General features: G+C 38.8%; 1 protein-coding gene across 6 annotated transcripts in view; it reads right to left on the bottom strand.

The window, feature by feature from the left end:
• The window catches only part of PHF21A (PHD finger protein 21A), a 71188-nt gene that overhangs the window by 38451 nt on the left and 18651 nt on the right, over nucleotides 1-14086 (bottom strand). For all 6 annotated transcript variants that reach the window (XM_072118816.1, XM_072118818.1, XM_072118813.1 and 3 more), the window contains exons 2-4: nucleotides 8069-8218; nucleotides 3241-3273; nucleotides 1928-1993 (exon numbers count right to left, since the gene is read on the bottom strand). In XM_072118816.1, coding sequence (XP_071974917.1) covers nucleotides 1928-1993; nucleotides 3241-3273; nucleotides 8069-8122 — 153 coding nt within the window. In that variant the 5' untranslated portion in view covers nucleotides 8123-8218. The remainder of the gene's footprint in view (nucleotides 1-1927; nucleotides 1994-3240; nucleotides 3274-8068; nucleotides 8219-14086) is intronic.

Here is a 14086-nt window from a genome sequence, read left to right as displayed (position 1 = left end):
CACTGTATACTATAACCTGAAGCATTTATAGGCGGTCCCCTACTTAAGAACACCCGACTTGCAGACGACCCCTAGTTGAAAGACTGACCCCCTCGGCCCCCTCTGACCTCTGGTGAAGTCTCTGAATGCTTCACTATAGTCACAGACTGCAATGATCAGCTGTAAGGTGTGTGTAATGAAGCTTTATTGATAATCCTTTGTCCAATTACAGCAAAAAAATTTTTTGAAACTAGTCGTCACTGGGGCAAAATTATTTTTTTTTTGTCTGGAGCTACAATGATAAAATATACAGTTTTGACTTGCATACAAATTCAACTTAAGAACAAACCTATGGAACCTATCTTGTATGTAATCGGGGGACTCCCCATATTTGTATATACAGGCGACCCCCTACTTAAGAACGCCTGACTTACAAATGACCCCTAGTTACAAACGGACCTCTGGATATTGGTAATTTACTGTACTTTAGCCTGAGACTACAATAAACATCCAAGTTGTCTGGACTTAAACTTTATTGTTAATACTGGTTCTGATGACAATCAATTGGATTTTTAAACTGTTTGTCACAGAGACTAAAGAAATTGGGCTGGGGTTACAATTATAAAGTATATGGTTCCGACTTGCATACAAATTCAACTTAAGAACAAACCTTCAGAAGTTATTTTGTATGTAACCCAGGGACTACCTTTACTTTGATGTATACCACAGTATAGTCACACAGCACCAGAGATTCCTAGTCAGTGGGCCACTGTGCAAAGGAAAGTCAAGTTCCTTATACAGTAAGAGGCGGCCAAACGGACACTCTTGGCCACTACCATACTTGGGAAATAGATTTCCGCCTTCAAGTGTAGGCAGCAGTTTTACCCATCCTGGAAAAGGAGATATTAACTGCAGAGAGAGATGCTCCTTTCAGTAACACGCACACATGCATGCTTACATAAATATATATATATACACACACAACTCTGCTACGTTTTCTCATTAAAGCAGCACTTTGTAGCAATCTGTTCTACAAAGCCCTCACACAAGAAAACTTACAAACAATGACAGGAACAGAACTTTAATACTTCACAAACACAACATATCAAACACTTCATTCCATCTGGAAACAAAGAAAAAAAAGCAGATTTTCCCCTCTATGCTGACAAGTATAATATATTGATTGAAAGCTCTGTATGTCACCAATGTATTCAGTGTGCTGCGGGAGTCTTGTTAACAAGTCTGAAAGGAATAAGACAATGGATGGCAATCTGTGGCTCTCCAGCTGTTACAGAACTACAACTCCTAGCATGCCCTGACAGATCACGGCTGTAATGGTGAGTTTTCAAACTTAACGGAAATGCATGCGTTTTTGCATAATTACTATGCGTTTGGCTGGTTTGAATCGTTTTTTTTTTTTTTTTTTTTTAATTTTTGGAAGCGTAAGCAACTGTGAAAGTGAACACAGCTGCTTTCACTTCAACATATGAAGAAAAACAGATTCAAACCAGTCAAATGCATGGTAAATGTGCAAAAACGCATGAGTTTAAAATCACATACCAAGAACGCACCGTGTCACCGCACCCTTCAGACTACATTGCGAGTTGCAGTTCATTGTTCTAGAAGTCTGTATGAATTCAACATGTTAAAGGGCTTACCAGGAAGTAAAGTTAAAAGTGTCTACATGATCTCTATGGGACTGCTAAAGAAGAGCAGACTACAATGATTTATGGATGCGATGGCATAAACACACACACTCATTCAATACATTTGCACTCTGTGACAGCTCAGCTTGGGGGAGTACATTACAATAGCAAGTATTTGAGAATCAGAAGACTTGCAGAGGCAAGTGGGTTTATTCATCATCCCAAGACCCTTCAATTAATTCCCAAAATGGATAATTACTGGTATGTAATATCCACTATAAGATAATGATTTCTTAGCTTACCTGCTTTTCACTCAGAGATGTGATTTTGGCTTGGAGTTCATGAAGTTGTTTCTTTAAGTCTGCATTCTGAAGGAGAAAATATATATATATACATGTTAATGGAAGTAAGAGAAACTCTTTCTAATAAATAGTAATAGTAGAACACTGACACAGAAAACTAGAAAAATAATACTAAATAGACACAGCCATAATTGTATGCTGATCTCCTGGTGGATGCACTGAATGTGCAGTGAATGGAGGAGATACTAGATATGTTTAGAGCCTCAGACTGACAGTACATTTTACTCCTGCAAACTGGTAACGTTCTGTATACACACGGTGTGTTATAAATATGATTTTCTTTATTAAGAACGGGTTAGGCTGCATGGACTGTCATAAGAAGGAGGACGATCCACAACAATGGAAGTATACTTCCTGTGCTGAACTCTCTGGTTCACATTTACACAGTCACCCTTTTTCTCTGTCATCTGGAAGATATGGAACAATTCAACCAACAATGTAGTGGGGGAGGGGTTTCTACATTGTAATATGATTGTGTGATTTATCTCTATTAAATTTCGCAGACCATATGGTATTCTATAAAACATGTTATTTACAACAATAACAAAAAAAAGGTAGGGCTTTCTGCACACACATTTTTCAATATTTTAAAAACACATTAAAAAAATGTCAGCCATATTTATCAAAGTTTACTGCAGAAATCAGTTTTATAATGACTTTAAAAATTTTAATAAATATATCTCAACACATTTATGATTAGTATGCCAAAAGGGGCCCGCGACATCAATTATGCAAATGTGTCAAAATTGTAGCACATATGCAAATTTAGACAGTTTGAAACTTGGACTACCTGCATACAAATGTATACAGTTTTTGTTGTAGGCCTGTGCGTCATCAGGTCCACTAAAGAGCCAATGACAGTAAAAAGGACTGAAAGAGCCACAAATAGGATAGCTGAATAGGACCTGCTCTATAAGGGTGATGTCACACATGGCGTTTTTCGGCCGTTTATAGGCCATGTATTATAAATATAAAACAATTTTTTTGAGTCACGGCGCCTGGTTCTATGAGTAAGTGATGATAGGTTTCCTTTAAACACTTCTGATAAATCTGCCCCCAGCATTTTCAAAGGCAAGTAGATTTGGAGTCCTAAAAGTGCATGTGAACTGTTAAATATTTTGTATGTGAAATTGACAACAACTCTCAAACCATAAAATTTAATTAAAAAAAAAAACTTAATGCTGTATCTGGATAAACACTAAAGTGTACTACAAAAGCGGTGATAGAAGTTGAGAGAAATAGTGAAATTTTACCTGTGGATCTTGCTTCATTTGAGCAACCAATTTCTGAAAAGTGAGAAGAAAATATTATACCATTTCAATACTGTTAACAACTTCGATAAATATACATGGGCTGCAATTATTTTTTACAGAATTTTACTTTTTAAAGTAAATATTTTTTTTTAAATTACATTTTTTCTTTATTTGAGCAGCAGTGTTTCCAATCAGGTTATTCTGTGTACAGTTGACTTATGAGGTTTTCGGTGACAGCTGTACTGTAGTCTGCATTGTACCGATGACGTTACCTCTAAATAGGTTTTGAGTATCAGATCGTGAGGGCCCAAAACCGGGACCAATCGTCTTTTTGCCACTCAAATATTTTTCGGCATAGCTGATTGTTTTGGGATTCAAGTGTCAACTGCTTGATAAAAACTGTACATAAAAACACTACCATACACTAGGAGATAAAACTAAAATGAACTGTAGGCCAAACCAGAACAAAACCAAAATCAAGCAGACCGGCTGAAGCAAATGTGCAGCTTTTCTGAATGATACTAAGCTCAGATTAACCTAGATATTAAATATTTTATTTTGCATCTTAAGAAGGTTCCACCATGACTTCCTGATTTTTTGATGTTCATTTATATAATTTATTTATATTTAAAGACTTATTTGACCACAATGATCCTAGTAAAAGAGCCTCACTTAAAATACGAGCTTTGAGATCCAGAGTTACAGCTGGAGCTTAATCACCAAGCTTGAAGATTTATAAAAATGCCCTGTACCCAGCATTGCATTTTTGCTTTTGTAGCTAGACCTCGGATCACAGATTTCAAACAAAATCCTTTTACCATGTTGGGCTAAATTTACACGAACGTATGCCTATCGGGCTGTAGCCGGGCGGATATACGTCCGTCGCGATGGAGAGGAGGATGTGTGACCCCTCCCCTCTCCATAGAGATGCATGGTGTACGGGCCATGCCATACATACACCCCCCCCCCCCACTCTAGGATGGATGCGGCCTTATCTAGGTTTTTTTTCCCAAACAATTTTGAGCACTTTAAAATTATTACTTTTTGACAAAATGATACTCACCTGATCACCTTTCTGTTTGTTTTAGTGTAAAAGAAAGGCTGTTTCCATCAAGAACTCTACATTCATCTCCTGCAACCAGGGACACATTCAGTAACATAAGCACTTCCTTCTAACACAAAGGAGATGGAGTGCCTCATCTGCAGTCAATGAGCTTCACTGTTCACCCCAGTGACTGACAGCCTCATTATCCAATAAGGGCTTTCCTTAGTAACCGATGCCAGAGAAAATGACAATTCCTTTCAAACTGATGAGTATCTACAGCATGTTTTTCTGTGCTAAACTGAAACATTATTTTATGGTGGTGACATTTGGTGCAACATTTACTACAGAAAAATCGTACCAAAAAGTTCACGGCCAACTGTGTGGGTTTTTTGTAACTATGACATATTGTGCTGTTACGTGACATGACATATTGTGCTGTTAGAATTTTTAGCATTTTAGATCAAAACACTCACTGTAAAAATTTGTTTAGAAATATTCTAAGAACTACAAATGTTTGAGCTGGTGCTAGGAAGTTAAAGTTCCCACATTCCTCCTGCAGGGGTCACTGTTGCACATACTGTCTATAGAAATAATTGGGCTGATGAAAGACCTCAGCAATGTGTTTCAAGTCAGTATTAAGTTGCCGTAAACTACAGTGGCCTTAACTCACCTATGTGTTCCGTTTAGATCCCTACTTAATTTTATCCTTATATGAAACTAAGCAGCTGCCAACTCCTCACATTCATCCATGGATAAAACAGGTCATCAGCGGTGATCTCTACATACATAGCATGTCACTGACCAACCCCGGTGTTGGGCAAAACCCTGCACTGGCATACCGTTTGGAATAGTTTTCAAATCAGTTTGGTTGGCAGGTGCATAGTGTTTAAATCGATGAGGAATCAGATGTGTATTTTGGTGCGGTAAAAAGTGTATGCTTCGTTTCTAGCACATATACTTTGCTCTATTCTATTGTTACATGCCATTTGATTTCCCGTCATGCAATTCACACAAAATGTTTGAACATAATCCCGATTTATAACGCACTTTTGTTTCAGGTGTCCCGTGCAAGAATATTTTATTGCTTATAATGAAATTTGGATTTCTAGTATATGTTAATAAACTAAGCTTTTTAACCCCTTAAGGACGCAGCCATTTTGTAGCTTAAAGAGAACCCGTCATGCAAAATAACCCCCCTAAACTAAATATATTTTCATAAACTGCCATTAGAGAGCATTGTCTCTATCCCTTTATTGTCCCTCTACATGCCTGTAAACCTAAGCAATGAGGTCCTAAAGCTGTATGCAAATGACCTGTGAAATGTCCAATGAAGCATTAGCATATTCAAGCTGTCCACTCTATTCATGAGTGGGAGGCACAGCCACACCCCCAGTGCATGACTGACAGCCTGTATAATGATGTGAGGCTGTATAATGATGTGTGGCTGTATAATGATGTGCTTCCTGGTGCTGGTGACCACGCCCCCTGCAGCCTGTGTGTGCATGCGTGTGTGTATATAGAGGAGAGATACAGCAGCTTCAGGATGCAGCCATGTTACAGCAGAACATGTCAGATTCATGTGTAGCTGATGTCTGTGTCTCTCACCTGTATATTAGGAGGATGCAGCATGTCAGCAGATGCAGCACACACACTAGCCATGCTTTACTATACATTACACACAGACATGAGCAGGGGGAGGAGAGGGGAGGGGTAACAGGGGTGACATCACTGCCTCTGACCATGTGACCAGCCTCATTTACATAATAAAGAATAGATGATTTTACAATGATTAATGTAATCATTAATCATGTATGCGTCACTTTATATGGTTTTAACTTTTGAACACTGTTACTTATCTAAACGATTCCGAGATTGATTTTTCCCCACATATTGTACTTAATTGTAAATTGTGGCTGATAAGTTTTGCGTTTATTTACAAAAAAGAAAAAATGCTGAATTTTTTTTAAAAATTTGCCATTTTCGAAATTCAAAATCACTGCGTTTTCAGGCAGACAGATTTACCACCTAAATAAATTGCTGAATAACATTTCCCATTTGTCTACTTTACATTTTCATAATTTTTGAAATGTCTGGATAATTTATTTTGACGTCACGCGGCTTAAAAATTGATTATCTATTTTCCCTATTTTCAGAATTGACTATTTTGCGGATAAATACTGTTTTAAATGAAATTTTACATATTTAGCATTTAAACCCCCTATATAATCAACCCATTTTTAAAATCTTTCCCCCTCAATCTATCAGAAACAGCTTTTAGCAAGATTGTTAACCCTTTGAGATCTTCATAGTAATTGAATCAAAATGAAGGTGAAATTTAGAATGGTCAAATTTTGTCGGTTATACATTCATTTAGCCCTAATATTTACACATTTCCAAAAGATAAAAAAAGAAAACCCACCAATTTGTTATGAAATTTCTCCGGAGTGCAGAGACCCCCCACATGTGGCAGTTACTTGTTTTATGGGGGCACGGCGAGGCGCAGAAAGGAAAGAGGGAACTGCAGCTGGCAGGATTTTAGTTTCCTCATTGGCCCATTTTGCAGGCTATAAAATTTTCGCTTTTTCGTTATTGGGGCCATGTGACGGCATTTTTGCGGGACGAGATGTTTTTCCCAGTTTTACCATTTTGAGGTTGATATCCCCTATTGTTGAAAATTTAGGAACTTTTTTTGAGGTCATGAGTAGAAAAGCATCAATTCTGTACTGGATTTTTTAGTTTTTTTTTTTACGTGTTCACCGTATAGCCCAATAGTCATGTTATCTTTATTCTATGGGTCAATACAATTACGGGGATACCAGACATGAATATGTTTTCTTTGCCAAATAAAACCCTAATGTGGGGGAAAATCTATCATTTTTGCATCGCCATCTTCCAAGTGGCATAACATTTTTACTTTTTTGGCTACAGAGCTGGTTGATGACTTGTTTTTGCGGGACATGTTGTACTTTGCAACAGTATCATTCTGGAGTACATATGTTTTGTTGGTCACTTTTTATTGTATTTTTTGTGGGATTCAATAGGTAAAAATCATAATTTTTGGCGGTTTTTAAACTGCGTTTATTGTACGGACTCAATAGTTATTTAATGTTATTCTACGGGTTGTTACGGATGCGGTGATACTATATATGTGCGGTTTGTGTTATGATTTAGACTTTTTTGAGCATTATATGTCTCTTTATATGTTTTGGGGCTTATGGGCATTTTTAGCGATTTATAAACTTATTTTTTTATCGAAAAACATTTTTTTTTTTTTTTTACTTTTTGACTCTTTCCACCATGGGACATGAACAAGCAATCATCTTATGTATTGCAGGGTATTAGCAGTGTCAGCTAATGCACTTGCATAGGCTGACACTGTGCCTTTAAGATGATGTCGCAGACGCCATCTTAAAGGCACTGCCTTCAGGCATCTCTGGGGTTCCGATCGGACCCCAGAGATGCCATAGCAACTCTAAGCTCAGCAATGTCTGGCAAAACCATAGTATTGAATGGAGGAGCAGAATCAGCGAGTATGGTACCACATTCTCCACCCTGCTGAGGGTCCCATTCTATTGTTTGGTTAGGGTTCCAGGTGATGGACCCTCATTGATCAGCTTATTATCCAGTATCCGGTGGGCAGAGCGAAACTTAAATAGTTAGTACAACCCCTTTAACAGCAAGAGGATTGGCGTCTATTGTTTCTTTCCTACTCTAAATATACCAATTTGCAGTGGACCCGAATTCATCTTTGGTTACCAATGATATATGGAGAAGAGTTCTTACCTGGTGAACTTGAATTTCCACTTTAAGGGCCTCCTGTAGAGTCTGAAGCTCCATTCTCCTTTCTCCAGTTTCCCCACCCGAATTCCCAAATCCCGCAGCTTTTTCACACGTTGTTCTACTCCGAGCAAATACTTCTTTCAGAGTCTAAACCTGTGAAAGAAAATAAAGATTATTATCTACTATATGTAAATAGTGAATGTATGCCATTTGGTTATTTGACATAAGTGCACTCTTGTGGCAGCTGCCCAGTGCTTTGGCGAAGCCTCTGGCCGCATTCATGTGCAGCATTTAAATTGCAATTAGAAACGAAATTCAAGGGCAGTGGGAAAGGTCTCCTCTCAGTCTCATATTTGTTTAGACCTAAACACTTGCAATTGGGATCAAGAACAAAGTCTTCAAGTGTAAACACCTCTGCAATCGGGAAAAACTCCTCATGCTCGAGTTGAGTTTCCAAACGCAATTCAAACTTAAATATCGGGCCAAGCCACTCCCAGTTACAATTGGAATGAGATTCTAAACACAATTGAAATGGAACAAGTAAACGCAATGCAAATGCTTGGGGCTTGGCCCAATCGCATCTGCATTCACAGTGAAACACAGATGCAATCGGGCCTAGCACCAGGCGTTTGCATTGCGTTTCTATAGACAAAGCAAATGCCACGTGTGACCGAACCCTTAGGCCAAGGATAGACAAACGCTTTCTAGTACTACAAATTGATTTTAACTGTCGAGCATCAGCTACAGTCCAAAGCAATAAATTGAGTTGTTTGCAACCTGCAATCTTGTGTACTGCAGCTGTCAAACTACAGTTGAAATCAATCAGTAGTACCGCAAAAACAGAAGTGTTTCCCCAGCCCTTTGCACAAATATCAGTATTCTAGGTTTTTATTTCTGTTATTCACATAATTATGCATTCATTTGGTACATTTCATTAGACAGAACCTGTATGTACAGAACATGGGTTCATACACATGGAGGACATCAGTTTTTCATGGATCATCACTAGATGTATTGAGAGTGTATACTAGCACACTAGCTCTGGTCTAAAGCCCAATGACTGGCATTCAGGCATTCACACTGCCTTTCAAAATGCTATACAACGGCTGTGTAGAGATGGTGTATTGCGTTTCAAATGCACACTGCCAGGTTTCCAGATGTACATTTTGACCAGCAACAGAGTGAAAATTAACCCTTTAAAGACCTCACCCTTTTTTGTTTTGTCATTTTACTGTTTATTTATATCCGTTCTAGGGAAAGGGGGGGGTGATTTGAATTTTTATGGGGGTTTTTTAACACTTTTTTTTTTTTTAACTTTTTTTCATTTTTACTTTTACTATTTTTCAGACTCCCTAGGATACTTCAACCCTAGGTTATCCGATTGATCCTACCATATACTGCCATACTACTGTATGATTTTCCTAATCATTCATTACAATATGCAAAACGAGACAGCCTAGGCTCTTCGGAAGACCCGAGGCTGTCTTGGCAACGCGGAGCAACGAACTCCAGTAAGATGACGGCGCCCATGCACAGCCATATTTTTGAAGCCGCCTGCAGCTTTGCTGGCGACGATGTGCGGGCTAGCACCGATAGCGGGTGTTACCTGTAAGAGTGATGACACACGTGCTATTTTGAACGCGTTTTTGGCCCGTTTTTAAGCAGTCCATTAAAAAAACACATGCGTTTGACGGACTGCTTAAAAACAGGCCAAAAAATGCGTTCAAAACGCCACGTGTGCCATCACCCTATATGTTTGCTGCGATATGCAGCAAAGACTTAACGACTATGAAGAGAGATCGGCCCATGAGCCCTCTCCATGCACCCGCAGCCGACCCGTGACATGCTATTACATCATGGGTCGTGAAAGGGTTAAGAGCAACTCTCAATTATCTTTTGTAACCCTTTATTATCCGCACCTGCTTTTTGGCTTTAAAAACTCTAACAGAAAACCAGAACGAACACATACATATCATATACACACACACACACACACACACACACACACACACACACACACACAAATATACTAGCTGTAGCCCCTAGTGTTGCCCTGGATAGTAAATAGCTAGTCTTAGCTATAACTAAATAGAATGGATTCACAAAAAATATTTTCTAACTCCATCTCTCTATCAGTATTACCTAACAAATAATAAATACCAAAAAAATAAAACCCAATACTAGGTAAACAGCTCCTATTACCAATACAAAACATATAATACCAATAGAGGTGTATAGGACCTAAAGATTCCTAATCAATAAATCATACTCATTACTACTTACGTCAATGAAATCTTTATACAAACTTTAGTAACATTAAGTATGGCCATCAAAAAATAAACAATTAAAAACATCTAGTAAAATCCACAAGAACAACAGTGTGGTGATGGTCACCAGTCTTTCAATGCGTAACGGGCATTATCAAATGCACAAATGTCAATGATCACAGTATACCCAATTTCGGTTGTAAACAAGCATATTACCCACCCGGGTGTTGCATAATACCAAAATTTAAACCAATGAGTCACGACCACTGCCACAGCACCCCGACGTACGCTTCGCTGTCGCTTCCTCCCTTTTTAATTGTTTATTTTTTGATGGCCATACTTAATGTTAATAAAGTTTGTATAACGATTTCATTGACGTAAGTAGTAATGAGTATGATTTATTGATTAGGAATCTTTACGTCCTATACACCTCTATTGGTATTATGTACCTAACAAATAAGCTTTTTCAAGTTTCCTGAAGTCGGCCTACTTAATCATCGCAATGGATCTTAAGTTTTTCCCCTTTGTGATACATGTGACGAGTTACCTCTTTAGTCTCACTTTTGGGACATTAGTAGTAGTAGTAGTTTACAAAAAGTAAGTCTGGGTCTAGCATGCTCCGTGTTGAAAAAACATCTGGGCAACAAAGATAAATATGACACAATGCATTACCATCCTGGAGGCAGATAATTTTGGTGCGCTGCTTGATTCTGCGCCTAAAAAGTCACAAACTGCAAAAAGTCGCACAAAAAAAAGGAAGCAATAAACATGATACATGTCCCCCATTGCCCCCCATCAAAGCTCAGAGCTCATATTAATGACCTGTGGCAAAATAGAAACTGAGCTGTAATTGGTTGCTTACTGCCACAAGAGCCAGCAGACAATGGCTCCTGCAGATGGTGGTTAATAGGCGTATTTGGGAAAGCACAGGGCGAACATTTGGACTCAAAACCTGGTCTATGACATCCTCCGAGTCACAGGAACGGCTGTGCAAATTTTGCCGATTGTAAACGCGACGGTGCAGATTCCCTTAGGGGAGATACATACACTCAGCATTATATATTAGAGATTTTATATCACACATATCTATATATCATACTTTTTGACCAATTTTGAATTATTCTGACTATTCATTATGCAGACGATATTACATCATGTTGCAGTAGTTGGTGCGTTTCGCTGGTCACACTAAAGTGGTGAATTGGAAAACTTCAACATTCAATTACCGCTCCAGTTTTATAAACACTGAAAGAGCCAGAAGCAACAGCGCAGCGCTATATTTCACTTTTACTAGAACTCAACACAAAATCTCGCCAACTCAAGACGCAATCTCTCAAAAAGGCATCACACACACACACACACACAACCCTATGGGGAGCACAGATGTATCAGGAGAAGAACACTGGGAGCAAATACAGAACAGTTCACATAACAATTGCTGACAAGGCAGATGCGGCTCTGCAAAGTTTTCGTTATATGGATAATCAAATACATTTGCATTAGAGATCTGGAAGGTTTTGAGAGAGAAAAGATAAATCAGTGCAGTCCTCAGCAGTTTTATCACACACACAGAAAATGAATACTACACAGTGTTAGCAAGAGATAACTATGGTGTTAGACACACAAATGACATGAACAAGCCTTCTACTTTATATGGCATTAAAGGTGCTTAATGTTACAAAAAGCAACCAGAATGCACCTTGTACCGGGGTACAATGTTAGGGTTAGGCTTATGTGAACTACTGCACAGACCAGGGCAGCTCTGCCAATAAACCAGCTCATGGTAGGCAGGTCTTTTTAATCTAAGCCCAGGACAAAGGAAGTAAAGGGTTTTCTGGGACACCAAGTTGCTGATCAACCACAATGTCCCAATACCATTGACAGGTTCCCTCTAAGTAGAATTAAGGGGGGACCCAAACAATCACATGAACAAGGTTTCTGCTTTCACTAAATGACTGAAGTGCAGCCCTGTTCCAAAATTTGCTGAGGACAAAGCTGGGGTGTCTCATGCACTCGTAGGCAGCAGTCAAACCCTCACCAATCACATTGTTATCCCCAATTCTGTGGATACGGGAAACACCCTTTAATAGCGATTATTTTTTTTCAATTACGGATAAGCATATATTTGGCAAATTTAACATGTTAGGTCTTCATCGGAATGTAATCTCATTTTACAATAGTAATTCCCTGGTTCAGGCGCATATTGCCTTGAAATAGTAAAGTATGTAATAATTCCACAAAAATAGTTTCTGAAAAGTGACACAGAGATTGATCATTGTGACGTAAAATTTTACAATTTTGCTTGCATTAAATTTAATAAAGATCGTGTTTACGATGTTGCTTTTTCTCCTGACCTCTCACTAACCTGGATACAACTTTATTCTACGTATTATTCTGTCTTCCGTATTAAAAACTAAAATGTTCTGCTCTTCATACATTTGTCTATACTGAGACACAGTCATAAGGATAATACACGTGAATATGTCAGTGAATCCTCAGCCAACTACTCCATCTAACTTCTTCATACACATGCATCCTTAGCTTATGTTCTCTTTCTGTAGGTTATACTCGTACATGGCAGTTCTGTTGCAGACACATTCAGCTGTGGTCTGCAGAAATCCATGCACAATCTGCAGACACAGCCTCATCCACAAGACTGGAGCGGACAGCACAGGTCCTGATGACATCTCTCCCACTCGAAAGCTGCTGCTTTATTCCTCACAGAAGAAAGTCACTCGCAAATGCTCAAATCCACAGCACTTGATAGGAAAGGGGAAAACTCCACTAGAGAACGAATTTACTAGCCAGGCCTACATACTGTACCTAGACACGCCTATAACAAGGATTCCTGAATAGGAGAATAGTCATCAGCACTTACAGCCCAGTGATAGAAACACAGCGTTCAATTTAGAAGTGTTATTACTATAAAAAGAGTCGGCATTGGAAGCCTTACTTGCTTTCTTGTAGATGATATTAAAAATAAATAAATGTGCAGCCACTGAGCAAATGTATGCTACTAATAAAGAGCATGTCACTCACATCTATAGGATTTCCACTAAACAAAACGGCATGAAATGCACAACATCACCATGGAAACAAGTCATAGGAAAGCCCTCTAACATGGAAAGGACACAAGGGGGAAATGGCTAACGCTCTGCCTGCACCACCAGACAATACAGAAGCTTTACTTTACAATCAAGTAACCCTTCACCCAGTCCTGCTGCCTCCAACCCCCTCTCCCAAGAAACTTTGGATAGGAGATGATTAAAGTAAATACACGTATTCTTAACGGCGTGTTAGCATCCTTTGCTAGAAGTCTTTGTTGTGTTGTCCTTCTGCTCTTCCTCCTACCAATTTATGTATAAATTGACATCGGAGTGTCCAGTCGGGGGGTGGGGGTACTACGTTGCCCGCCACATGGTGTAATTATGGGCCCTGCCAAATAGCCACATGACGAGGGATCATATAGGACTCGATACTGATCTTATTCATGAATTTATAGATGGAATCCCATGGGGAATAGAACAATGGAAGAATTATTAAGAATAGATGCTCACAGAAAATAGTAGAACGTAATTACGAATACAGACATGTCAGGAGAGTTGACAGATCCTCTATACAATAAAATTATGAAACCGACCAATAAACCAATCCAAGCATACAAGGTTAGGGTGACATGTGCCACAACATGACAATCACATCCTGGTACGGAGCAAATATTGGTTCTAGAACAAAACTAATGGGGACATTTTAT

Source organism: Engystomops pustulosus, chromosome 7, assembly GCF_040894005.1.
Source record: "Engystomops pustulosus chromosome 7, aEngPut4.maternal, whole genome shotgun sequence".
NCBI classification, from domain to species: Eukaryota; Metazoa; Chordata; class Amphibia; order Anura; family Leptodactylidae; genus Engystomops; species Engystomops pustulosus.
This window is presented reverse-complemented; position numbering and strand designations above follow the sequence as displayed.